The 27,287-nt window shown below is 41.2% G+C and overlaps 1 protein-coding gene across 2 annotated transcripts in view; it reads right to left on the bottom strand.

Annotated features, from left to right (window-relative positions):
• Positions 1-1,311: 1,311 nt before the first annotated feature.
• The window catches only part of LOC133570951 (chemokine-like protein TAFA-1), a 439,541-nt gene continuing 413,565 nt past the window's right edge, over positions 1,312-27,287 (bottom strand). For both annotated transcript variants that reach the window (XR_009810257.2, XM_061923817.2), the window contains one exon: positions 1,312-2,235. Coding sequence is in view for 1 of the 2 variants with exons in the window: in XM_061923817.2 (XP_061779801.1) it covers positions 2,218-2,235 (18 nt within the window). In the remaining variant the exon portion in view is untranslated. The remainder of the gene's footprint in view (positions 2,236-27,287) is intronic.

Here is a 27,287-nt window from a genome sequence, read left to right on the forward strand (position 1 = left end):
TTTGCACTTGTTATCAATTGCACACACAGTCTTAGTAGATCACCACTAATTTCATTGTTTGCACACGCTGTTTTGCGGTTGTAGATCAGGCCCATACTCAAAATAATGCAACCTAACACACCTGTTCGTCTAACAAAGGCAGGTCATTTATTTCACACAGTCGCTCCTCTCGCAAAGGAATTCCAAAATGCAACAAAACAGAACGACTAAAATTAAAACCGGCGTGATCCGCAAAGTCAGGGAAATTGCGGTTATACGGCAGTGTAGAAAAGCAACGAACGGCCCCGGTGTGCGCACGCCCGGTTTTCCTGCGGTTGTTAAGCGACGGTGGGCCATCTGAGTAGCATTGCAGGCTTGTGAGGCAGTCCTATACAATGTTTTTCCTCATCTTTTTACAAGCACCGTGTGGCTCTACCAGCAATACTTCATGAACGACCAAAGTGACAGATACCTATGATTACAGTTGTCAAGTAAAGCAGTCCTTTTAACACGTCAAAGTAGGGCTCTGCACAAGTACGGATCGCACTTTTACTCGGACGAGGGGGCGAAAAAAAAAAAAAACAATATTCCACCGTGGGTTTAAGCCATACTTGCCAACCCTCCCGAATTGTCCGGGAGACTCCCGAAATTCAGCGCCTCTCCCGAAAACCTCCCGGGACAAATATTCTCCCGAAAATCTCCCGATTTTCAGCCGGAGCTGGAGGCCACGCCCCCTCCAGGTCCATGCGGACCTGAGTGAGGACAGCCTTTTTTCACGACGGGAGGACAACAAGGTGACAAGAACTAAATCATCCAGACTAGAGACAAATTGTAATATTTTTATCTTACCTAAAAATAAATATATTTATTAATTTAAAAAAAATAAAAAATACATTTTTACTATATTTTGCTAAAAACATAAACATTTATTGTATTTATTTTTATTTTTTCTGACTCCTTATTACATCCAGCCATAGAATTAAAATAAACATATTTGAAATAATTAATTTTATATTATCATAATAATTCATTTAAAATGACCATATTTAATTATTAAAATAATTGCTTGTTTATCAACAACTTTAGCATTTTATTCATTTCATTTTGAAGCTCTCAGAAGCCAAGTTATGTTATATTCCTTAAGATTTATTTATGCAAGTTTGAACTATCAATTATCCAAACACAGTTTTGTTTGCATATTTTCAGGATGTATATATATATATAAATATATATATGTATGAAATACTTGACTTGGTGAATTCTAGCTGTCAATATACTCCCCCCCTCTTAACCACGCCCCAACCCACCCCGACCACGCCCTCACCTCCCGAAATCGGAGCTCTCAAGGTTGGCAAGTATGGTTTAAGCTCCTAATACCGTATTTTTCGGACTATAAGTCGCAGTTTTTTTCATAGTTTGGCCGGGCTCCAGTGCGACTTATATATGTTTTTTTCCTTCTTTATTATGCATTTTCGGCAGGTGCGACTTATACTCCGAAAAATGCGGTAAGTAGAGTCTTAAATATGCTTTGCGGATCTGCCGTAATATTTTGTCTTTTACTTATAGAATTATATACACGCGGGTGTTCTTACACAGAAAGAAAAGTAGCACTGCTCATTGTACATGTCTTCGAAGTGAAGAAGTCAAATCCAATGTTCGTTATTGACCACAAAGGTGAGGCCGTAATAGAAGTCCTTCAAGCCTCACAAACACACACACAAGGGTGCTTATTTTTGTTCTCACACCTGCGTAGTCCTTGCAAAGCCATCTTGTAATCTTGTAACACAAAGGCAGCGATCCGTACAGGAATACAAGGATATCGGGGCAATGTCTCGCCTTTTATGCTCTTTGTTCCAAGTTCAGGTCCTCCTTTTTTTTGACAAACGTCCAAAGAACCTCCAAATGAGCCTCCTGGCGAGCTGCATCAGTTTTTGAGGAACACACCGAGTGAGGGGCAGAGCGCGAGGGATTCGGACGGAAACTGGCCACAGCTGCGTGGAAGAGGAGCTTCACCGACATCCCACATCCTTGATCAAACAGGGGATTAGCGGCGGGTTTTTAAATCCTTGGCGCCACACGGGCAAAGCTGTTTTATCGAGGTGGATATCCTTTCTGTGGTCCCAGGTAATCCAGTCGGCAGCCGTGGATGTGATAGTTTCACGCCGTTTGTCGAGAAGAGAAAGGGTAGATGAGAGGAAGGGGCTGGCACGGGGCTGGTCCTGTGATGAGAGCTCGCTGTTAGGTCCTCGGATTAATCTGCAACACAGAGACGGAAGAGGAAAAGAGAAAACACACGTGTTTAGATAGAACAAAAGAGATATAAGTGTACACGGATTAAACCCGGAGGAATTGCTCAGGTTGTGCGCCTCTAAAAAAAACCCCGCGGGAGTCTTTTTGAACTGTTTGGTTCTTTGTCTAAGGCCTATTTCACCTCTTGGATCCTGTTGTTACTAAAAACAGACGGCTTAGACAGGAAGAGACAATGCCACCGGAAAAGACACATCCATTATCATCCAGGTGTAGAGACGCTCTTTTCTCACACATATCAGTGTGTCTCCATGTGGTGTACTCTGTGGACCTGATCTACGAAAGGTTTTGAAACACCTGCAAACTTGATAGTGCACGCAAACCTGACCTACTAAGGCCCTGTCTACATAACTCCTTAAACGAATCATTACTTAACCTAAGCATCGTGTCAGCAACACTAAACCATCGTTTAACCTCTTAAGCTGTTTGTTTACATGCTTTTTTTTTTTTTTTTCTCTTTGCTATTTGGGTTTATTGGACCCTAATTAGAATAAAAACTAAGAATCATCTTCGTCGACCTGGACATAATCTGGACTGGACCTGGTTTTAAGAACCCTTTAAACAACCTAATTTCATTGACAACCTGGTCTGGTGAAGATAGGGTCCTTTAAAAAAAAAAAATAAATAAATAAATAAAATAAGATAAATAAATTAAAAACATTTTCTTGAATAAAAAAGAAAGTAAAACGATATAAAAACAGTTGCATAGAAAGTAGTAATTAATGAAAATGCGTAAAATGAACTGTTAAAGGTTAGTACTATTAGTGGATCAGCAGCATGCACAATCATGTGTGCTTACGGACTGTATCCCTTGCAGATTGTATTGATGTATATTGTAGGAACCAGAATATTAATAACAACCCTTTTGTGTGAATTATTGTAAATGGGGGAGGGAGGTTTTTTTGGATTGGTGCACTAATTGTAAGTGTATCTTGTGTTTTTTATGTTGATTTAATAATAAAAAATAAAAAAAATCATCTTTTGATATGATATACTTAGTTCATAAGTACACAAACGTGTACTTCATGTTTAGTGACATGCTAATTCTTATTTTTACATTTTTTTTTTTTCCCAAATTACACATGTATGTTATACTCTTCTGACACCACCAGATGGCAGTATAAGTGTCCACATAAGCGGCCATAAGACCCCAATTCATTTTTTGGAAATAAGAGCTAAAAGGTGCTGTCCACGCATGTGGCCACTAAGCCTTTAGTTGGATAATGTTTTACACGGGTAAATACACCGTGTATTTCTTGAATCTCCGGCTCTTAGCTTTGTATGGTCCCATTGATCATTTACAAACTAAGTTCGGAGAGGAAGTGACGCCAGAAAGACCACGCCCCACACAGGAAGTGACGTCCGAAAGAACGCGCCACAGCCAGCTTCATAACAACCTGTTTCCACTCGGAGGTAAACACTAGAAAGATGGAGGCGAGTCATCCAGACATGCCCGTGTTTCTCCTTTCTCTATATCAGTGGTTCTTAACCTTGTTGGAGGTACCGAACCCCACCAGTTTCATATGCGCATTCACCGAACCCTTCTTTAGTGAAAAATAAAATGTTTTTTTTTTCAAATTCAAGACAAAGTTATATGTTTTTGGTAACACTTTAGTATGGGGAACATATTCTAAGTAACAAAGACTTAATTTTGAGTTTTTTGAACACTAGGGGAACATATTCTAAGTAACAAAGACTTAATTTAGAGTTATTTGGTTAGGGTTAGGGTTAGAGGGGTTAGGGCCAGGGTTAGAGGGTTAGGGTTATAATAAGGCCATGCAGAATAAGGAATTAATAAGTACTTAATAATGACTAGTTAAGAGCCAATATGTTACTAATTTGCATGTTAATAAGCAACTAATTAATGGTGAATGTGTTACCATGTTTTTTTACTGGTGCACAAAATGAACCGTGCATGAACATCACCTTGTTCAAAAAACAAAACCAACACAGTGCATAAACTCACAACAAATTACACACCTGCAAATCAGTCTGACTTCTGCTGTTGCCATATCCGCAATACACCAATAGGGAGAAGTTTTTATTTACACGATGAGTCGAGTGTGTCCGCCAAACCCCTGAGCCCGACTCACCGAACCCCTAGGGTTCGATCGGACCCAGGTTAAGTATCACTGCTCTATATGTACAGACGCTTGTGGAAATCACACATGAATACCTTAAGAGAAAGCGATTGCAGCTATTTGGGATACAACACTTCTCAGACGGCAAGAGAACTTTCCAATGTCCAGGTCAGCTGTGATTCTACTTACCGAAAAACTTTGTCCATTTGTCGGAGGAGAGACAACTAGAATGCGGGCTTCCGTGGATGTGATAAAAAAAAAGGTAGCGCGTTCTTTGTATTACCTTGCCGATGAGGAAAAACTACAGAACACAGCGAATGCATTTGGACTGGCAAAGCAGACTGTATCAGTTATTGTCCGCCATGTATGTCACAGACTCAACATCTAGGTCCAGAGTATATAAAGTCACCAAAAATGAATGGACAATGAAGGTGAAGGCAAAAGAGTGAGGAATGTCTTGACCAGATATCTAGATCCCTAGATTGTTGATCCCTGGTTTACTTTCACGTGTCCATTAAAGATTTGATTAATTTATGATGTCTCAGGTGTGATTCACTACAATAGGGCCCCACAGCACACTGGATTCCAGTTGATTGAAATACCACAACACTGGATATTGTTCAGATAAGTTACATTTAAGAACTTGCACACAAAGCAACACCGGAGGTGACTATGATGTGCACATTTTCCGCGCATGCGTACTAGGTCGCGTTGCGCCGGCGGACGGAGGGATCTTAAACGACCATTGTGTGTGTGCGTGGACATTGATAAGGTTAGGTGGGATTTACCCTGGATAACCTTAGTTAGCTTAGTGTAGAAGGGGCCTAAGGTCACGCGCATAGGGTTTGCGTACCTGAAATGGAGAGTGCAATCCACTTAGCGAGTCTGTCTTCATGTACATGCAGAATAAAATCTGATTGTTTGAACGCCTACAATACTTGGACGAGGCGATGCAAATATAATCATTCAGCATTCGTACTGTGATTCATGAAGACTAATAATGCTCTGCAGATGCTAATTTGCATCTATATTTAGCATGTTTGAAAATGTGCGTGCAAACTGGCACGCATGGATGTAAAAAAGGAGGCAAATCGGGGGGGTATAGCTCGGTTGGTAGAGTGGCCGTGCCAGCAACTTGAGGGTTGCAGGTTCGATCCTCGCTTCCGCCATCCTAGTCACTGCTGTTGTGTCCTTGGGCAAGACACTTTACCCACCTGCTCCCAGTGCCACCCACACTGGTTTAAATGTAACTTAGATATTGGGTTTCACAATGTAAAGCGCTTTGAGTCACTAGAGAGAAGCGCTATATAAATATAATTCACTTCACTTCACAAATCGCGCAGCAAAGACAAACAATGGAAAGAGAAGATGTGTCAACATATCTGAATATTAGACGTATCGTCTATTCAGCAATGTTGTTTTTATAATTAGGGACCGAATGTCCCTTTGGGACAGAGGACCCTATTGTATTTTGTGCGTTTTATTCTTTATTACTATTATTCCGCCGCCTCTTTGAGCTGTAATTTGACCCCCTTAACATGCTTTAAAACTCACTATATTTGACACACACATCAGGACTGGCGAAAATTGCCATCTAATAAAAAACCAAACCCCAAAACTCAAAATTGCGCTCTAGCGCCCCCTAGGAAAAAACACAGACAAAACTGCTTGTAACTTCCGGTAGGAATGTCGTAGAGACCAGGCCTTCTCGACCAACATCAGTGTGTGACCTCACCAATGTGCTTTTGGAAGAATGGTCGAAAATTCCTACAATCACACTCTGCAACCTTGTGGACAGCCTTCCCAGAAGAGTTGAAGCTGTAATAGCTGCAAAAGGTGGACCGACATCATATTGAACCCTATGGGTTAGGAATAGGTTGGCAGTTCAAGTTCATATGTGAGTCAAGGCAGGTGGCCAAATACTTTTGGCAATATAGTGTATGTGCGCGTTTATACTGAAGTCTGATTCAGACCACATTTTACTTAACAGTCAGCCTGAAGAAAAATCTGATTTAGAAAAAAAATAATATTTGGTGCACTTTGGCCTGCAGTGTAATCTTTGATCAGGCACTATATGTGCAATATAAAAAAACAAATAAAGTTCTAATACAGGGGTGTCAAAACTCATTTCAGCTCAAGGGCCGTATGAAGGAAAATCTATTCCCAGGTGGGCCGGAATGGTAAAATCATGGCATGATAACTTAAAAATAAAGACAACTTTGGATCTTTTTCTTTGTTTATATAATATATATATATTATTGAGGTTTAAACCTCAAGCGGAACGGAAGCAAAGCATGCTTTTGAAAGTAATTAATCAATAACAAAGTATAAAGAGCAGATTGCCTTCTTCATTAGTGTTGACTTTTGACATTTACATGTGAATTTTCATCTTTCTAAAAGAAAATCACAAAGACATTTTTTTTGTTTGACTCTGCTCTTATTTTATTCTTTACCCTAAACATGGCATTTTGACACTATGTGTGTATAAAGGAGATAAGTAAAACTTCACCTGCCATTTACAGGCCTTTTATAGGTAATGCTGAAATGAATGTGATGTGCAGTGTAACATGTTTTTTAAGTTTAACATCAATAATGCAATAATTAACAGTATTGTTTATATTTTTGACAATTTTCATAGCTGAATCTGACTTGTTGCTCAAACAATTCTAAGATAACCCCTAGTTCTTATTGTACCCCCAAAAAAGTTAATACTTTACAAAGCAATCAGTACGTTCTATTTCTGGTTCTATGGTTATAATAATGCTTTCCATTGTCATCGCAAAAACCGTTAAAAAGAAGTTAAATAAAAGGCAAAAAAGGGAAATTATTTCTTTAGAGGCTGACTTAATTGAGGTTTCACAAGGATTGCTGGCATCATTCACACTGATCAATATTTCATAAATTCAGTTATTACAAATATGGTGCTGCCTGTTACGCCTTCACATATACATGCATTTTAATACGACTGTCTGTGCTTGTAGCATGTTGTTACAACGCTGTACACTACACCAGTGGTTCTTAACCATTGTTGGGCCATGAGCATCCCCTGGAAGGCTGCCAAAAGATATCAGTTTCTCAGCTGTGGTCCGTATGGGCAGCAGCGGTACTCAGTTGTAATACACTTTTCTAACATTTGTGGTTGTAATGACAATAATGGGCGGTATAGCTCGGTTGGTAGAGTGGCCGTGCCAGCAACTTGAGGGTTGCAGGTTCGATCCCCGCTTCCGCCATACTAGTCACTGCCGTTGTGTCCTTGGGCAAGACACTTTACCCACCTGCTCCCAGTGCTACCCACACTGGTTTAAATGTAACTTATATATTGGGTTTCACTATGTAAAAGCGCTTTGAGTCACTAGAGAAAAGCGCTATATAAATATAATTCACTTCACTTCACTTCACTTTGTATAAAAAAATAGCACAATCTGAAAACATACAAATCATAATGTTTTTTTGGGGGTTTTTTTTACACTCACATGTTGCTGTTCATAGTAGTCTGTCTTTATTTGTCATGATTTATCATTTCTGAATAAATGTTGTGATAATATTCATCAGTCAAATAGGCTTGAGTCTGGCAGAGTTATAAAATGCTCTCATTGGTGTAAAATTAACTATTAGAAAATGTAACAAATAGTAATATCAAAATCAAATTACAGGATGTTATTAATGTAATTTATTCATTTTCCTCAACTGATGTACTAACACCATGTCAGAATCAGAATCAGAATAGTTTTATTGCCATTGTTTGAGAACGGGTTCACAACTCGGAATTTTTCTTGGTACAAGCGTGCAACATAAGACACATAATACAGAATAGGTAATAGGTAATAGCTCAAGGGCCGCATGAAGGAAAATCTATTCCCAGATGGGCCTGACTGGTAAAATCATGGCATGATGACTTAAAAATAAAGACAACTTTATTTGTCGTTATTTATAATTTCCTATATTAATGTGGTTTATTCTGTACATATGTAGCATCATCTACAACAAAACTTGTAAATTTGGACTAATTTCATGACTCACACATGAAGTTAGAAGGGGATACATGTTGTTTCAGCAGATTTATGTGTGCCTAGATCAGTATTTTTCAAATACAGTCTGGTGTGCCATGGAAGATTATCTAATTTCACCTATTTGAGATAAAAAAAATGTTTTTTGCAAACCAGTAATTATAGTCTGCAAATGATGTGTTGTTGTTGAGTGTCAGTGCTGTCGAGAGCTCGGCAGAGTAATTGTGTAATACTCTTCCATATCAGTTGGTGGCAGCAGGTAGCTAATTGCTTTGTAGATGTCGGAAACAGCGTGCAGGTAAAAGGGTGTCTAATGCTTAAACAAAAAATAGATTAAAGGTGAGTGCCCCTAAGAAAAGGCATTGAAGCTTAGGGAAGGCTATGCAGAACGAAACTAAAACTGAACTGGCTACAAAATAAACAAAAACAGAATGCTGGACGACAGCAAAGACTTACTGTGGAGCATCCGAACATGACATGACAATTGACAATGTCCCCACGAAGAAGGATAAAAACAAAGTAGATGCGGGAAATATCGCTCAAAGGAAGACATGAAAATGCTACAGGAAAATACAAAAAAAAGAGAAAAAGCCACCAAAATAGGAGCACAAGACAAGAACTAAAACACTCCACACACAGGAAAACAGCAAAAAACTCCATATAAGTCAGGGCGTGATGTGACAGTACACTTACTTTGAGACAAGAGCTATATTGATGCATGCTTGGTTATAGTTTGAACTCATATCGACTTTTTACTGTCAACTGAGTTTCGTTTTTTAATGATTTCTGCTGGTGGTGTGCCTCTGGATTTTTTCAACGCAAAAAATGTGTCTTGGCTCAAAAAAGGTTGAAAAACAATGGCCTAGATAATGTGTCCCCAGTCCTCTATCTTAACGGGGCACAGAGCTCCGCCCCCTCTGAAGTCATGCACTGCGGCAGGGGATACAAAGAATTGCTATTGCGACATCCAGTGGACACATATAGAAGAGCAGTTTATTTCATTCTGCTCCCAGTGCCACCCACACTGGTTTAAAAATGTAACTTAGATATTGGCTTTCACTATGTAAAGCGCTTTGAGTCACTAGAGAAAAAGCGCTATATGGATATAATTCACTTCACACTTCACACTTCACTTCATTCAAAAATTTCAGCAAATATTTATACTTACCAAAATCATCTCACGGGCCGGATAAAACCTGTTCGCGGGCCGTACGTTTGACACCCCTGTTCTATATACCCACTACTTATAATGTTTGATTTAATTTCAACCAGACATTATCTTGCCTAATAGTAAACCACCCCATCCAAGCTAAGGATTTCCTCCAATCCAGTGAAATGACTTTGGATTGACTAAATGGGATCAGTGCCCCTTCTGTGGAATCTAAGCTGTCTGTCCGTGACTCTGGTTCAGGGACTTTTATTCAGCCCAGATTGCAGACCTGAACACATTTCAATGGTGCTTTGTGAACCCTTTAGACTGCTTTTGAATGGTCTGCTTTCCAGCGTCTCCCTCAAGTCACAGCTCAGTTTAAACTCTGAGTGGATGTTGTCTAGAGCTGCTGAGGTTTATAACTCTCTTTTCTGTCTTACGGACAGGGACGTCAAACATGCGGCCCGCGGGCCTGATAAGGTTCAATCCGGTTTGCTAAATGTAAAATCGAGCTGCATTTTTGCAGGGGACGGCGTGGCGCGGTTGGGAGAGTGGCCGTGCCAGCAACCTGAGGGTTCCTGGTTCAATCCCCACCTTCTACCAACCTCGTCACGTCCGTTGTGTCCTTGAGCAAGACACTTCATCCTTGCTCCTGATGGGTCGTGGTTAGGGCCTTGTATGGCAGCCATCAGTGTGTGAATGGGTGAATGTGGAAATAGTGTCGAAGCGCTTTGAGTAGAAAAGCGCTATACAAGTATAACCCATTTATACTAACCCCACTGAAATAAACTGCTGTTCTAAATATGTCCACTGGATGACGTAATAGCAATTCTGTTAGGTGAGCAATTAGTTTGCACCGGGGCGAGCACGTATACCAAGTAAAAGTTACACGGTAAAGCGGGGCTGCGACTCCTCGCCATCGACCCAACGACAAACAAACAGGAGTAAAATAAACAATTGGTAACCCTATTTAAAATGCTGCATTATATACTGCACATTGATATACCGTATTTTCCGGACCATAGGGCGCACCAGATTATAGGGCGCACTGCCGATTAATGGTCTAGTTTTGATCTTTTTTCATATATATATATATTAGCTTGCACCGGGGCGAGCAAGTATACCACCCAAAAGTTACACGGTAAAGCGGGGCTGCGACTCCTCGTCCTCGACCCAACAACAAACAAACAGGAGTAAAATAAACAATTGGTAACCCTATTTAAAATGCTGCATTGTATACTGCACATTGATATACCGTATTTTCCGGACCATAGGGCGCACTGGATTATAAGGCGCACTGCCGATGAATGGTCTAGTTTTGATCTTTTTTCATACATAAGGCGCACCGGATTGTAAGGCGCATTAAAGGAGTCATATTGTTATAATTTTTTTCTAAATGGAAAACACTTCCTTGTGGTCTACATAACATGTAATACTGGTCATTTGGTCAAAATGTTGCATAGATTATGTTTTACAGATCATCTTCAAGCCGCTTTCTGACAGTCGCTTACGGATGCGCCGTTTTGTGGGCAGTCTTATTTACGTGGCTCACCATCGGCAGCGTCTTCTCCCCGTCATCTTTGTTGTAGCGGTGTAGCGTGCAAGGACGGGAGTGGGAGTAGTGTCAGAAGATGGCGCTAACTGTTTTGATGACATTCAGACTTTACTTAAATCAATAACGGAGCAGCATCTCCTCATCCGGAAACAACAACACCGGAAATGTGTCCCGTGAAAAAAACATTTGACCGGAACTCTAACAAACTAAAGTTCCTTGGGTGAATAATGTAAATTTACTACACCGGTATGTTTTAGCGTTTTCATGGCGAGTTTACTGACAGATATAAGTAAGAACTTTACACTACTTTATATTAAAAATGGCAACAGCTGAGAATGAATGTCCCATAACAAGAAGATGGAGAAAAAGAAGAAGCTTATCGACTACGGCTTCGGCACAGACTACAAAGGCGGAACAGCGCAATTATTCAGGATTTATGCAGATCCCAAATACAGACCAGCAGGTACCAGAAGGTAAGAAAAGTTGCTTTTGCATAATATTGAGAAACAAAACGTCAGATAATATGTCTTACCTTATACACACACACCATAATAATACTCGTATGTAGAAGCACATCAAATTGGTGCAGCCTACGGGTATCTCTTATGTTTGACTGCCATCTATTGGTCACACTTATCATTATACCATGTACCAAGTAAAATTGCTTCGAGGTGGGTAAGCTCAACCAAACTCATTCCGTACATTAGGCGCACCGGGTTATAAGGCGCACTGTCGAGTTTTGAGGGGGAAAAAAAGATTTTAAGTGCGCCTTATAGTCCGTAAAATACGGTAGTTCAGTGAAAATGATTGTCTTCTGTACAAATTTAAAGAAAGTGAAGAGTGTGTGATGTACTGCAATACTGTCAGTCTTCTAGGTTTCTATTTTTGGTTTGTTGAATCTGTTCACACATTGCACAGCTTTTATTTTTCTCTTAATACACAGTGATGCCTAAAAGGCAGGGAGTAACTCAAGCCTCTTGAATAGTTTCTACCTCAGTTTGTATGGTTTGTTGAGTTAACACAGGATTAATATGTGGAAATGATACATACAAGAGTTTTTATTTATGCTTTATTTTGTTTTTGTTCAATCCTAGATGGGCTGTGACTTAAAGTTGAATTACTTTGTAGGTGCATTGAGATTAAGACTAAGTTCATTGTGTTCTTTGTGGTTTTGAAACTGTAAAAAAATGTTTCCTCAGAATTTTCAACTAACTTGAAGTGTTTTGTCAACAGGATTATTTGTGATGTGTTTTTTCATAATGTGCTTGTTCTATTTAGGGCCGAAGTAAAACAAAGAAAACAATCAGATATTGTTGTAGGGTTGTACGGTATACCGGTACTGGTATAGTATCCCGGTACTAATGAATAAAAAACGGTACTATACCGGTTCCCGGGCATGACTGTGCGTCGTCACGTCGTGACATTGCTGGTTTTGCGAGCAGAAGAGCATGTTCGGCAGCGCACAATCACAGAGTACTTACAAGCATACACAATGTGTAGACAGAAAAGGGAGAACGGATGCATTTTGGTCTAAAAACTAACGATAAAGGTGAAGTTATAACACTGAAACACCCTCAGGAAGTGTTGCTTTAAGACATGGCTAGCTACCTAGAGGCGAACGTCCATTCGCAGTCAGCAGTGTTTTAGCTACTTCTAAATCACTAATTCTCGCTTCCATGGCGACAAATAAAGTACGTTTCTTACAAGTATCATCCCTGCAGGACGAGGAATAGCTAAACATGCTTCACTACACATCGTCGGAGAATACGATAGCTAACCGCTAACATCTAGCTAGCACCCTGAATGTAAACAAATGCCATGGGTGGATCTACGTGATATTCACTGTATTGATACCAAGTATCAATACAGACTTTCACAATATTATGTCAGACCCACTCGACATCCATTGCTTTCGGTCTCCCATAGAGGGGGGGGGGGTGGGGGTTACCCACATACACGGTCCTCTCCAAGGTTTCTCATAGTCATTCACATCGACGTCCCACTGGGGTGAGTTTTCCTTGCCCTTATGTGGGCTCTGTATCGAGGATGTCGTTGTGGCTTGTGCAGCCCTTTGAGACACTTGTGATTTAGGGCTATATAAATAAACATTGATTGATTGATTGAAGTACAATAGCGTATCTAGTCGATACTACAATTACATCGAATATTTTTTATAGTCACAAAATCTTTTTTCCTTTTTAAAAAAAAATTCATATTATGTTTATAAACTCAGAAAATATGTCCCTGGACACATGAGGACTTTGAATATGACCAATGTATGATCCTGTAACTACTTGGTATCGGATCGATACCTACATTTGTGGTATCATCCAAAACTAATGTAAAGTATCCAAACAACAGAAGAATAAATGATTATTAAATTTTAACGCAAGTGTAAATAAAACATGTTAAAAAAGAAAGTAACCAGATATTAACAGTAAATGAACAAGTGGATTAATAATCAATTTTTACAGCTTGTCCCTCATAATTTTGACAAAATAGAATGATACATTACACAATATGTTACTGCATACGTCAGCAGACAAAATAGGAGCCTTTGTTTGTTTACTTACTACTAAAAGACAAGTTGTCTTGTATGTTCACTATTTTATTTAAGGACATAATTGTTCTTCGATTGCAACAAGAAACATGTTTAATGTACCGTAAGATTTGTTATTTTGTGCGAAGATAGATAAACTAAATTAATAATGAATTTGTTTCCTCACTAAACTGTCAATACAATTTTTGTGAAAATGAAAATACAGCATCACCACTTAAAGGGGAACATGATCACAATTTTTTCTCACTGGATCGGTTCGCAGCCGAGTGTGAAGCGACTGGGATGGGAATCAGCACCTCCAAGTCCGAGTCCATGGTTCTCTCCCGGAAAAGGGTGGAGTGCCATCTCCGGGTTGGGGAGGAGATCTTGCCCCAAGTGGAGGAGTTCAAGTACCTCGGAGTCTTGTTCACGAGTGGGGGAAGAGTGGATCGTGAGCTCGACAGGCGGATCGGTGCGGCGTCTTCAGTAATGCGGACGCTGTATCGATCCGTTGTGGTGAAGAAGGAGCTGAGCCGGAAGGCAAAGCTCTCGATTTACCGGTCGATCTACGTTCCCATCCTCACCTATGGTCATGAGCTTTGGGTCATGACCGAAAGGACAAGATCACGGGTACAAGCGGCCGAAATGAGTTTCCTCCGCCGAGTGGCGGGGCTCTCCCTTAGAGATAGGGTGAGAAGCTCTGTCATTCGGGGGGAGCTCAAAGTAAAGCCGCTGCTCCTCTACATCGAGAGGAGCCAGATGAGGTGGTTCGGGCATCTGGTCAGGATGCCACCCGAACGCCTCCCTAGGAAGGTGTTTCGGGCACGTCCGACCGGTAGGAGGGCACGGGGAAGACCCAGGACACGCTGGGAAGACTATCTCTCCCGGCTGGCCTGGGAACGCCTCGGGATCCCCCGGAAGGAGCTGGACGAAGTGGCTGGGGAGAGGGAAGTCTGGGCTTCCCTGCTTAAGCTGCTGCCCCCGCGACCCGACCTCGGATAAGCGGAAGAAGATGGATGGATGGATGGATGATCACAATTTCAGAATTGTTAAAACCATTAAAAATCAGTTCCCAGTGGCTTATTATATTTTTCGAAGTTTTTTTCAAAATTTTACCCATCACGCAATATCCCTAAAAAAAGCTTCAAAGTGCCTGATTTTAACCACCCGTCCATTTTTCATGTGACGTCACATAGTGAAGCCAACACAAACAAACATGGCGGAAAGAACTGCAAGCTATAGCGACATTAGCTCGGATTCAGACTCGGATTTCAGCGGTTTAAGCGATTCAACAGATTACGAATGTATTGAAACGGATGGTTGTAGTGTGGAGGCAGGTAGCGAAAACGAAATTGAAGAAGAAACTGAAGCTATTGAGCCATATCGGTTTGAACCGTATGCAAGCGAAAAAGCCGAAAACGACACGACAGCCAGCGACACGGGAGAAAGCGAGAACGAATTCGGCGATCGCCTTCTAACCAACGATTGGTATGTGTTTGTTTGGCATTAAAGGAAACTAACAACTATGAACTAGGTTTACAACAACAACATGCACTTTGAGAGTGCAGACAGCCCAATTTTCATCAATTAATATATTCTGTAAACATACCCTCATCCGCGCTCTTTTCCTGAAAGCTGATCTGTCCAGTTTTGGAGTTGATACCAGCAGGCCAGGGAAGCTAGGGTCGATAGCTCGCTCGTCTGCGGGAACAAACTGCCGCCATTGCTTGCCGTGTTAGCGAGGACCTTTGTCCCTGAATTGCTTACACACTCCGGCAGATTCAATGGGGGTCTGGCGGCAGATTTCTTTGACTTTATCGTTGGAAATGCATCTGCTTTGAGTGTCGCAGGATATCCACACATTCTTGCCATCTCTGTCGTAGCATAGCTTTCGTCGGTAAAGTGTGCGGAACAAACGTCCAATTTCTTGCCACTTTCGCATCTTTGGGCCACTGGTGCAACTTGAATCCGTCCCTGTTCGTGTTGTTACACCCTTCGACAACACACCGACGAGGCATGATGTCTCAAAGGTACGGAAAACAGTCGAAAAAACGGAAAATAACAGAGCTGTTTTGACCCGGTGTTTGAGAAAATGGCGGATTGCTTCCCGATGTGACGTCATCGCTCCGAGAGCGAATATTAGAAAGGCGTTTAACTCGCCAAAATTCATCCATTTAGAGTTCGGAAATCGGTTAAAAAAATATATGGTATTTTTTCTGCAACATCAAGGTATATGTTTGACGCTTACATAGGTCTGGTGATAATGTTCCCCTTTAAGTCATAATTTTTGCGCTTAAGAAAGTTCTCTATGACTTTCGCTCCTGACGTTTACTGTTTGTTTGAGATTGTTATTACTGCCACAAGTGGTGGAAAAATGTATTACAACTGCGTACCGCTGCGGCCCATAAGGACCACAGTTGATCAACAGATATTCGTAGAGGGCGCTTGCAGCCCAACAATGGGCTGGAAATACTGCGCTATACAACAAGAGCGCCCAGCTGCTGACACCTATGCTTAAGTTGAATGCTGAGTAAATCAACAAAAATTACCTCAGCGTTGTTTGTCCGTCAGTTAGTTAGCAACGTAACTCAAAACGTTATTTAGGTTTTGGGAGATGATCCAGATTACCGTCTGGATTCAGATTTTTCTTAGTAAGTAAGTAAGTAAGTAAGTAAGTACATTTTATTTATAAAGCGCTTTTCACAGATAAAATCACAAAGGGGTGTACAAAACATAGGTGAAGTAAAACAACAATTCAATTAAAACAACAGGGGCAACATCATAAAAAGGATCCAAAGTGGATTAAAATTGATAGTTAAAAGGTGCATTAACTAAAAGCTTTACTAAAATGAGAAGTTTTCAAATGTTTCTTAAAAGTGTCAACACAGTCAAGATCACATACGGACTGGTGCAAATTGTTCCAGAGTCTGGGAGCTATAGCCTAGAATGCCAGGTCTCCACGGGTTTTAAAACAAGTTTTGGGGATCTTTAGAAGACCCTGGCCTGAAGACCGCAGGCTGCACCCTGAAGAGTAGGGGCATAGCAAGTCAGTGATGCACGGAATGTCAGGAAATTTTTTTTAAACTCAATGCGGAATTTAACTGGAAGCCAATGAAGACTGGATAACATGGGGGTAATATGGGCTGTTCTGGGTGCACCGGTCAAAAGTCTGGCAGCTGTATTTTGTACAGTCTGAAGTCTCCTTAGCGTTGACTTGTTGAAAAGAGTGAAATGAGAATTGCCATTATCAATACGAGACGAAATGAACGCGTGATCCAATTTTGACAACAAATTTCTCACTTTAGAAATATTTCTTAGGATTGTTTACGGTTGGGAGACAGAGTGGAGGTAGAGGTCTGCCCTCTCAGAGTGCTTTTCGAGTTTATATCTTTGCCTCCATTGTCCATCCATCCATTTTCTATACATCTTGTCCTCATTAGGGTGACGGGTATCCCAGCTGACTACGGGCAAGATGTGGCGTACACCCTGGACTTGCCACGAGCCAATCACAGGGCACATATAAATATAAAATCAGTCACATTCACATTCACACCTATGGACAATTCATAGTCTCCAAATAACTCAACTTCTATGTTTTGGGACCCTGCAGGAAGCTGAAGAAGAACATGCAAACCTCCAATCTCCAGACTGTGAGGCCAAAATGCTAACTGTTTATCCACCGTGTGGCCCAGATGTCATTGTTTATTTTTGTGCGATCACCTTACATATACAGCAACATGCACTGGCCACAGATACACGTACAGTATGCTATCTCGTATTGATTAGTTGCATTGTTGAATGTTTGCTACCACTGAAGAACCTAATTGTAATACAACAATCCTAGTTTGTATGATCTCTGTGGTGTTTGCACAATTTTTTCAACCAGGTATTTTACTTTTAGATTGTGTTGTGAACACACCTGGGGTCCAAGCAAACAAAGGGGGCTACTTCGAAACCCCATAATCCTGATCAGCAACAATACAGCTGTGACATTTTGAGCAGGCTTGGCAGGTGCGTGGACCTGATTGTGAGAGGTGGTATTTGCGACATATTGAGCTATATCACGCTGAGAGACACATTTACTAAACAGTTGATATTCAGGTGCAGATGCAATGCCTGAAATACTTTATCTGTTGTGTACTTACACAACACAACATATTCTATTTAAGGAAAATTACTTGTCCTAAATACACACATTTGCCTAATCTGCTAACTCGGCTACAACGTCGATTTGAGTAAATATACATATATATATATATATATATATATATATACATATATATATATATATATGTATATATATATATATATATATATATATATATATAGCTATATATATATATATACATACATATTCCTCGCTCAGAGGATGGTTGATGAAATATCGTAGCGGCGGTCGTGAGTAAAGCGTGTTTATTTCAAACTGACACTACTGTAACTCTTACTAGTGTGCGTGACTTTGAGAGACTCGGAGAAAATATTGTTGTTCTAAACTTTTGTGTGCTGTTGCTTCCGTATTTGTGATTGTTCCAAGCTGTTAATCGTCTACCCGTGTCTTTTTTTATGCGTAGCAGCGGCACTTGAACTGAATGTACGGCCTGTCATAATTACAACGGTCAGCTGGATAAAAAAAATGCCGTATCATATATTTGGTACTACAATATGTATTAGTATATCCCACTGCACTTTTTCAACTGCTGAAGACCTGTGAAAATCTACCGTATTTTTCGGACTTTTAGGCGAACTTAAAGGCCTACTGAAACCCACTACTACCGACCACGCAGTCTGATAGTTTATATATCAATGATGGAAACTTAACATTGCAACACATGCCAATACGGCCGGGTTAGCTTGCTAAAGTGCAATTTTAAATTTCGCGCGGAATATCCTGCTGAAAACGTCTCGGTATGATGACGTCAGCATGTGACGTCACGGATTATGGAGGACATTTTGGGACAGCATGGTGGCCAGCTATTAAGTTGTCTGTTTTCATCGCAAAATTCCACAGTATTCTGGACATCTGTGTTGGTGAATCTTTTGCAATTTGTTCAATGAACAATGGAGACAGCAAAGAAGAAAGCTGTAGGTGGGAAGCGGTGTATTGCGGCAGGTGTTGCTGGATACCACACCCCCGCCGTAGAATGCACCCCTTGACTGGTGTGCCGGATTGTTTACATTCCCGGAAGATGACAGTCAAGCTTTACCATTGGCCTGTGGAGAACTGGGACAACAGAGACTCTTACCAGGAGGACTTTGAGTTGGATACGCAGACACGGTACCGTGAGTACGCATGCAGCTGCGGCTTCCAAACATTTGATCGCTTGCCCGTACATGCGTGCCGCTATGTGCATGTCACGTACGTAACTTTGGGGACTTTGGGGAAATATATGTGCTTTATGAACTTTGGGGAGGTGAACGGTACTTTGGGCTGTGGGATTGAGTGTGTTGTGCAGGTGTTTGAGTTGTATTGGCGGGTTATATGGACGGGAGGGGGGAGGTGTTTGTTATGCGGGATTAATTTGTGGCATATTAAATATAAGCCGGGTTGTGTTGTGGCTAATAGAGTATATATATGTCTTTACTGTTTTAGTCATTCCCAGCTGAATATCAGGTCCCACTCGCCTCTCACAGCATCTTCCCTATCTGAATCGCTCCCACTGCCCTCTAGTCCTTCACTCTCACTTTCCTCATCCACAAATCTTTCATCCTCGCTCAAATTAATGGGGAAATCGTCGCTTTCTCGGTTCGAATCGCTCTCGCTGCTGGAGGCCATGATTGTAAACAATGTGCAGATGTGAGGAGCTCCACAACCTGTGATGTCCCGCTACTCGTCTGCTACTTCCGGTACAGGCAAGGCTTTTTTATCAGCAACCAAAAGTTGCGAACTTTATCGTCGATGTTCTCTACTAAATGCTTTCAGCAAAAATATGGCAATATCGCGAAATGATCAAGTATGGCACATAGAATGGACCTGCTATCCCCGTTTAAATAAGAAAATCGCATTTCAGTAGGCCTTTAAAATCCTTTCATTTTCTTAAAAATAGACAGTGCACCTTATAACCCGGTGCGCCTAATGTACAGCATAATTCTGGTTGTGCTTACCAACCTCCAAGCAATTTTATTTGGTACATGGTGTAATGATAAGTTTGACCAGTAGATGGCAGTCGTACATAAGAGATACGTGTAAACTGCAAGATAACGCCAGTAAATAACACCAAAACTTTAAATGTTCCATTGAGAATATACAACATTACACCCGGCACTCAAAAATCTGTCAAAATGTTTTTAGTACGACTTCGGTAAGCTATGAAGCCGCATCGCTTGATAGATTGTCGGCGCATTTTAAAGGGCTTTATAAATAAAGTTGGTATGGTATGGTATTAAACATATGAGTATTATTATGGTGTGTGTATAAGGACCGCAAAATGCCACCTATTAGCAGACATATTACCTGGCATTTTGTTTCGCAATATTATGCAAAACCAACTTTTCTTACCTTCTAGCACCTGTTGATCTGCATTTCGGATCTGCATAAATCTTGAAAATGTGCGCACCTTCGCAATTGTAGTCCGTGCCGACACCGCAGTTATAAGCTTCTTCTTTTTCTCTACCTTCTCATGTGGCATTCATCTTCCGCTGTTGCCATTTCTAATATAAAGTAGCGTAAAGTTCTTACTTATATCTGTCATTAGACTAGCTATCAAAGCGCTAAAAACTGGCGTGGGTTTACGTAATTCACCCACAGAACTTTAGTTATTAGAGGTTTCCGGTCAGACGGTTTTTCACGGGACATGTTGTTGTTGCATTATTGAACCAAGGATGAGGAGATGCTGCTCCGTTATTGATTTAAGTAAAGTCTGAATATCATTAAAACAGTTAGCTCCATCTTTTGACACTTCTTCCACACCCGTCCTTGCACACTACACCAATGACGGGGAGAAGACGCTGCCGAAGGTGAGCCACGTAAATAAGACCGCCCACAAAACGGTGCATCCTGAAGAGACTGTCAGAAAGCTACTTGAAAATGGTCTATAAAACATAATCTATGCAACATTTTCACCAAAGAACCACCATCACATGTCATGTGGACCACAAGATAATCTTTTAAATTTAGAAAAAAATCATAATATGACCCCTTTAATGCGCTTTATAATACGGTGCGCCTTTTGTATGAAAACAGACTTGAATATACCAGCTCATCGGCAGTGCGCCTTTTAATCCGGTGCGCCCTATGGTCTGAAAAACCATAGGGCGCACTGCCTTTACTCAATTACCGTATTTTTCGGAGTATAAGTCGCACCGGAGTATAAGTCGCATCTGCCAAAAATGCATAATAAAGAAGGAAAAAAACATACATAAATCGCACTGGAGCCCGGCCAAACTATGAAAAAAACTGCGACTTATAGTCCGAAAAATACGGTACTATTGTATTCCGGACTGGTTCGTTGAATACCATGAATGCATTGCTTCAATGTTGAGACTCGTCACATTGCTGTCCAAACAATTTGTTCACCTCTCCAGTGAACCTTTAATAAAGCAGTCTTGTGAGCACGTGTGTCTCGCATTTGCATCAAAAGGTGTGTTTGGAAAACGACCCCTGCCAGAACAGCAGTTGTAACAGGTTGGGCTTTACAGCTCCGTTTCCATCTGAGGTATGATCCACCAGAGGTTTGTTAGCATAAAAGAGTTTATATGCAAATGCTGAAACTTCAACGTACAAGCACAAGGATGTATGAATGTGTGTGTGTGTTTGACAAAAGTGTCCTTTGTCTCTTTATGTCATATGCCTCTTTAAACAAGCTTTTTCCGCCATATCTCATCTTTGCTAAGAGCAAACCTGATTGCATTCTAATTTGGCGGATGCATTAAATTGCAATTTACGCAGGTTTCAGTTTGTGAAAGGAGCTGGGACCAATTACCTTAGCAAAACTATTTTAAACCACACAAGGATGTACCCTTGCTGTCTGTTGTTTAACAAATCAGTCCGGCCAGCTGCCAACGGCACCCTTTAAAAACAGAAGACGTCACACAACAATATGCATTAAGGTCCATTTGATGTAATTTTATGTTACTTAACAATAAAAAAACAAAATCTAACTGTCCAGGTGGTCTTAGAAGACGTCTTGCCTTTCGACATACTTCAATAGGACAGCTCTAAAGTTAAAGTTAAAGTCCCAACGATAGTCACACACACAAACACACACTCGATGTGTCTGCATTTGACCCATCCCCATGTTCACCCCCTGGGAGGTGAGGGGAGCAGTGAGCAGCAGCGGTGGCTGCGCTCGGGAATCATTTGGTGATTCAACCCCCAATTCCAACCCTTGATGCTGAGTGCCAAGCAGGGAGGCAATGGGTCCCATTTTTATAGTCTTTGGTATGACTCGGCCGGGGTTTGAACTCACGACCTTCCAGTCTCAGGGCGGACACTCTAACCACAAGGCCACTGAGCAGGTCTAGTATCCAAGTCCATGAGCACGAAATGATGAAACCGGTTGGATGAGAGGAGAAACGTCTTCCAAGACAACCTGAACAGTCCAGTTGTGATCCATCTAATGCCCGGAAAGCAGGATAACCTGTGAGTAACCTAATGAGAATATTCATAGCATTGGATGGAACTTCATGCTGAACCAGAATAAACATGTTATGACGGTGCTTTGTGCAGCAGTTGGGTTTATTTTTGTAAGCCCCAATCTCATTCGATTTGTGTGCGCTTTGATACATGGTGTTTCTTTAGTTCAAAAACTGTACTGAGGTCGTTCTTTCCAATTTGATTTACGAAATGTTGAGCAAGTCTTTGAAAACCCTCTCATAAAGGATGCTATTTTGCATATTTCGCCCCCTGGTCTTTTTGATGAATGTGCAAGTGGTTCTTGAAACAGCACTTGTAAGGGAGGCCAGACAATGTGGCTGTGCCGTGTGTGTATCATGGTCAACCTCACTCCCTGACACCAGAAGAGTTTGCGATGGACACTGAGTTGACAGCCCAGGTTATAGCTTGGTGCCTAGCATGCTTGTTTCTCATTCAGGTTGCAGGACCCTGGTTCGAGCTCCGGGAGGAACCGAATCATAGGCTGGACCAAGAAAACGGAAATGCTGATTATCGGTCCTGCTAGACACCGACATTTATTTAATAATACCACCTTAACATTTGACAACCAAACAATTACACAAGGCGACTCAGTAAAGAATCTGGGTATTATCTTCGACCCAACTCTCTCGTTTGAGTCACACATTAAGAGTGTTACTAAAACGGCCTTCTTTCATCTCCCTAATATTGCCAACATTTGTTGTATTTTATCCACTAGCGACGCTGAGATCATTATTCATGCGTTCGTTACGTCTCGTCTCGTTTACTGTAACGTATTATTTTCGGGTCTCCCTATGTCAAGCATTATAAGATTAGGGTTGGTACAAAATGTGGCTGCTAGACTTTTGACAAGAACAAGAAAGTTTGATCATATTACGCCTATACTGGCTCACCTGCACTGGCTTCCTGTGCACTAAAGATGTGACTTTAAGGTTTTACTACTTACGTATAAAATACTACACGGTCTAGCTCCAGCCGATTGTATTGTACCATATGTCCCGGCAAGAAATTTGCGTTCTAAGAACTCCGGCTTATTAGTGATTTTAGAGCCCAAAAAAAGTCTGCGGGGCTATAGAGCGTTTTCTATTCGGGCTCCAGTACTATGGAATGCCTTCCCGGTAACAGTTAGATATGCTACCTCAGTAGAAGCATTTAAGTCCCATCTTACAACTCATTTGTATACTCTAGCCTTTAAATACCCCCCCTTTTTTAGACCAGTTGATCTGCCGTTTCTTTTCCTTTCTCCTCTGCTCCCCCCTCTCCTGCGTGGAGGGGGAGACACACAGGTCCGGTGGCCATGGATGAAGTGCAGGATGTCCAGAGTCGGGACCCGGGGTGGACCGCTCGCCTTTGCATCGGTTGGGAACATCTCTGCGCTGCAGACCCGTCTCCGCTCGGGATGGTTTCCTGCTGGCCCCACTATGGACTGGACTCTTACTATTATGTTGGATCTACTATGGACTGGACTCTCACAATATTATGTCAGACCCACTCGACATCCATTGCATTCGGTCTCCCTTAGAGGGGGGGTTACCCACATATGCGGTCCTCTCCAAGGTTTCTCATAGTCATTCACATCGACGTCCCACTGGGGTGAGTTTTTCCTTGCCCTTATGTGGGCCCTGTACCGAGGATGTCGTTGTGGCTTGTTTAGCCCTTTGAGACACTTGTGATTTAGGGCTATATAAATAAACATTGATTGATTGATTAATTGACCAGGTGAGTTACACAAGCAAACTGACTGGTTCAATGGTCAACAATCATTAATTGTTATTGACGGCAGTGAAAAAGAACTGATTTAGTTAAGGATCGATGTTTTGGATTTACTATGAATCAGTGGTGTGCCGTCAGGACCAGCAAGGCCTTCTCTGCTGGCCTAACATAACCAGAAATCATGATCATAATTACAGTTAAAGGTAATTTTTTATTTACTTTCCCTAAATATTTAAAAGTATTCATATACTCTTCATGTCATATTATGCTCCTTCCAGCGCTGTTGTTTTTAGTTTGGGTTTGTATCCAATCAGAATTCAGCTAGCTTATGTTGCCATGCTGTACGGAATCTGCCCGGGGCCTTCAGAATCAACAATGCCGGCGTTCGTGCACTGTAAGTGAAAGGACACAGAGGTCATAGACAGTTGCGATAGCCAATCAGATCACGAGTTGTTGTCAGTCAGGCCTTCTAGCTGGCCTCACGTTGAACGTGACATTTACGCGTCCTGTGATTGGATACTCACCGGGACCGTTAGCGGATGAATTTGAGAACACATAAAGTTGATAGACAGTTGCGATAGCCAATCAGATCACAAGTTGTTGACAGTAGCCTCTCTAGGTAGCCTGATGTTATCGAGACTGTGATTGGATACTCACTTGTCATTCCAAAGTGAGTATCCAAACACAAGTTGCAACTTAGCAGGAAGCAGGAAGTGTTGACCCACATAGAAGGAGAACAAAACACTGATTAGGTGGCAGATATGTATTGTGAAGTTATGAGCGAGGTCAGTGGTCCCCAACCTTTTTGTAGCTGCGGACCGTTTTTTTGTTTGTTTTTTTGTCATAAAGAAATACAATCATGTGTGCTTACGGACTGTATCCCTGCAGACTGTATTGATTTATATTGATATATAATGTATATATTGTGTTTTTTATGTTGATTTAATAAAAAATAAAAACATAAAAAAAAACATATATTTATTTATTTATTTATTTTATTTTTTATTTTCTGTGCGGCCACGGCCCGGTACCAATCGGTCCACGGAGCTAGGTGACATAAGAACTCTGTTACCCAGCATGCCACAGTAGTGAAGATACGTATGTGCAGTAGCCATGTTTAGGTTGTTTAATGTAGCCATGCCGGTTGTTATTGCTGGATGTTATTGATGAGCACGCTGTGGAGTAAACTTAAAGAACTCAGCCAACACGCCTTATCTGCATCTTTTATGATTAGACAAGACAACACATAAATTTGCATGGCCATTTTCATGAAGGACATTTTAAAGAGAAACTAGATCTTGTGAGACGATGTTGACGATGAAATGGGGAAACGCCATTTCCCCTCGAATCAACGGACTGCAAGGGGCACCACTGGCTTGTACGGTGTTGAATGGGTGCTACAAATTGTGAGTTTAAATATTGTATTTCTTTATTTTTTCACGTTTAATATGTTTTTTTGCAATTTTAATTTTGACAGTATCACATAAGATATGTTCTAATTGCTGATGCTGGTTTATTGATTTTTAAATGCACCAGAAAATAACCTGTTTTGTACACTGTTGAGGGGTTTCAATGCACAGTATTTGTGTTTCTGTATATTATTTCTCCAGCAATGGTCATGTGGTGACATCAATTATGGTATTTTGAGAGGTAATCATTGAAGTCGGACATCACTGAAGGCCCACATCTGCGATCCCCTCCAAGGTTTTTCTCATTGTATCACATTGGGTTGAGTTTTTTTTTTTGCCCTGATATGGGATCTGAGCCGAGGATGTCGTTGTGGCTTGTGCAGCCCTTTGAGACACTTGTGATTAAGGGCTACATAAATACACTTTGATTGAGATGGAAGACGTTTAATTACATTTAATTCCGTTTCACTTAAGGTGTTTCATTGTTTGGAAGAACAAGGAATTGACTGATCTGTTTAGCAAGTAGTGCGGATAATGCAGGTCTCCGGTCGACAATCATTTTGGAAGTCGCTCCGACGTTTGTGTCACTCTGACTTCGCAACATTTTTAGTATCTACACCAGTATTTTTCAACCTTTTTTGAGCCAAGGCACATTTTTTGCGTTGAAAAAATCCCGAGGCACACCACCAGCAGCAATCAGTAAAAAAACAAAACTCAGTTATCAGTAAAAAGTATTTTTTTCGCTCCGAATATGACTTTAAACCATAACCAAGCATGCATCAATATAGCTCTTGTCTCAAAGTAGGTATACTGTCACCACCTGTCACATCACACTGTTACTTATTTTGAGTTTTTTGCTGTTTTCCTGTGTGTAGTGTTTTAGTTCTTGTCTTGCGCTCCTATTTTGGTGTCTTTTTCTCTTTTTTTGGTATTTTCCTGTAGCGGTTTCATGTCTTCCTTGGAGCGATATTTCCCGCATCTACTTTGTTTTAGCAATCAAGAATATTCCAGTTGTTTTTATCCTTCTTTGTGGGAACATTGTTGATTGTCACATCATGTTCGGATGTACACTGTGGACGCCGTCTTTGCTCCACAGTAAGTCTTCTGTTTTTGTTTACTTCGTAGACAGTTCAGTTTTAGTTTTGTTCTGCATAGCCTTCCCTAAGCTTCAATGCCTTTTCTTAGGGGCACTCACCTTTTGTTTATTTTTAGTTTAAGCATTAGACACAATTTTACCTGCACCATGCCTCCCGCTGTTTCCGACATCTACAAAGCAATTAGCACCGGCTGCCACCTACTGATATGGAAGAGTATCACACGGTTACTCTGCCAAGCTCTAGACAGCACCGACACTCAACAACAACACAACATTTGCAGACTACAATTACTGGTTTGCAAAAAATATTTTTAACCCAAATAGGTGAAATTAGATAATCTCCCACAGCACATCCGACTGTATGTCACGGCCGCGGCACAGTGGTTGAAAAACACTGATCTACACTACGTTCTTTGAAACACGAACATCTGTACCTGCCAGCGGCATTCTGCTTTTTCTGAGCAAAACGCAAACCGAAACCCAAAAAAGGCAAATCCTGCAGGTATTTCCCCCCAGCCCCCCCCTCTTTTCAAACAAACAAATGCTTTGCTGTGGGGCTTCCCGTCTTATTATGACGGAACAAATACAAATGAAGCAATTTAGCCTGAGAAGAGGGTGAATGAGAAATGCTGATCAAAGACAGAGTGCAGGATAAAAGGCCTTTCATGGAGCCGGTGGTCTATGTTGTGTGCTGATAGCCGCTTCAACGAGACCCACCGAGGTGGACCGGGGATATCAAGTGGCTTTTAACAAAAGCCAGGAAGCTAAAAGAAAATACGCCTGCCCGCTGATCTTGTGCATACATGTGCGCGTACATGCTGAACAAACACCCAACACGAGTGCGTATTCATAACCAGGGGT

The sequence above is a fragment of the Nerophis lumbriciformis genome, linkage group LG28 (genome assembly GCF_033978685.3).
Source record: "Nerophis lumbriciformis linkage group LG28, RoL_Nlum_v2.1, whole genome shotgun sequence".
In the NCBI taxonomy this organism is placed as follows: Eukaryota; Metazoa; Chordata; class Actinopteri; order Syngnathiformes; family Syngnathidae; genus Nerophis; species Nerophis lumbriciformis.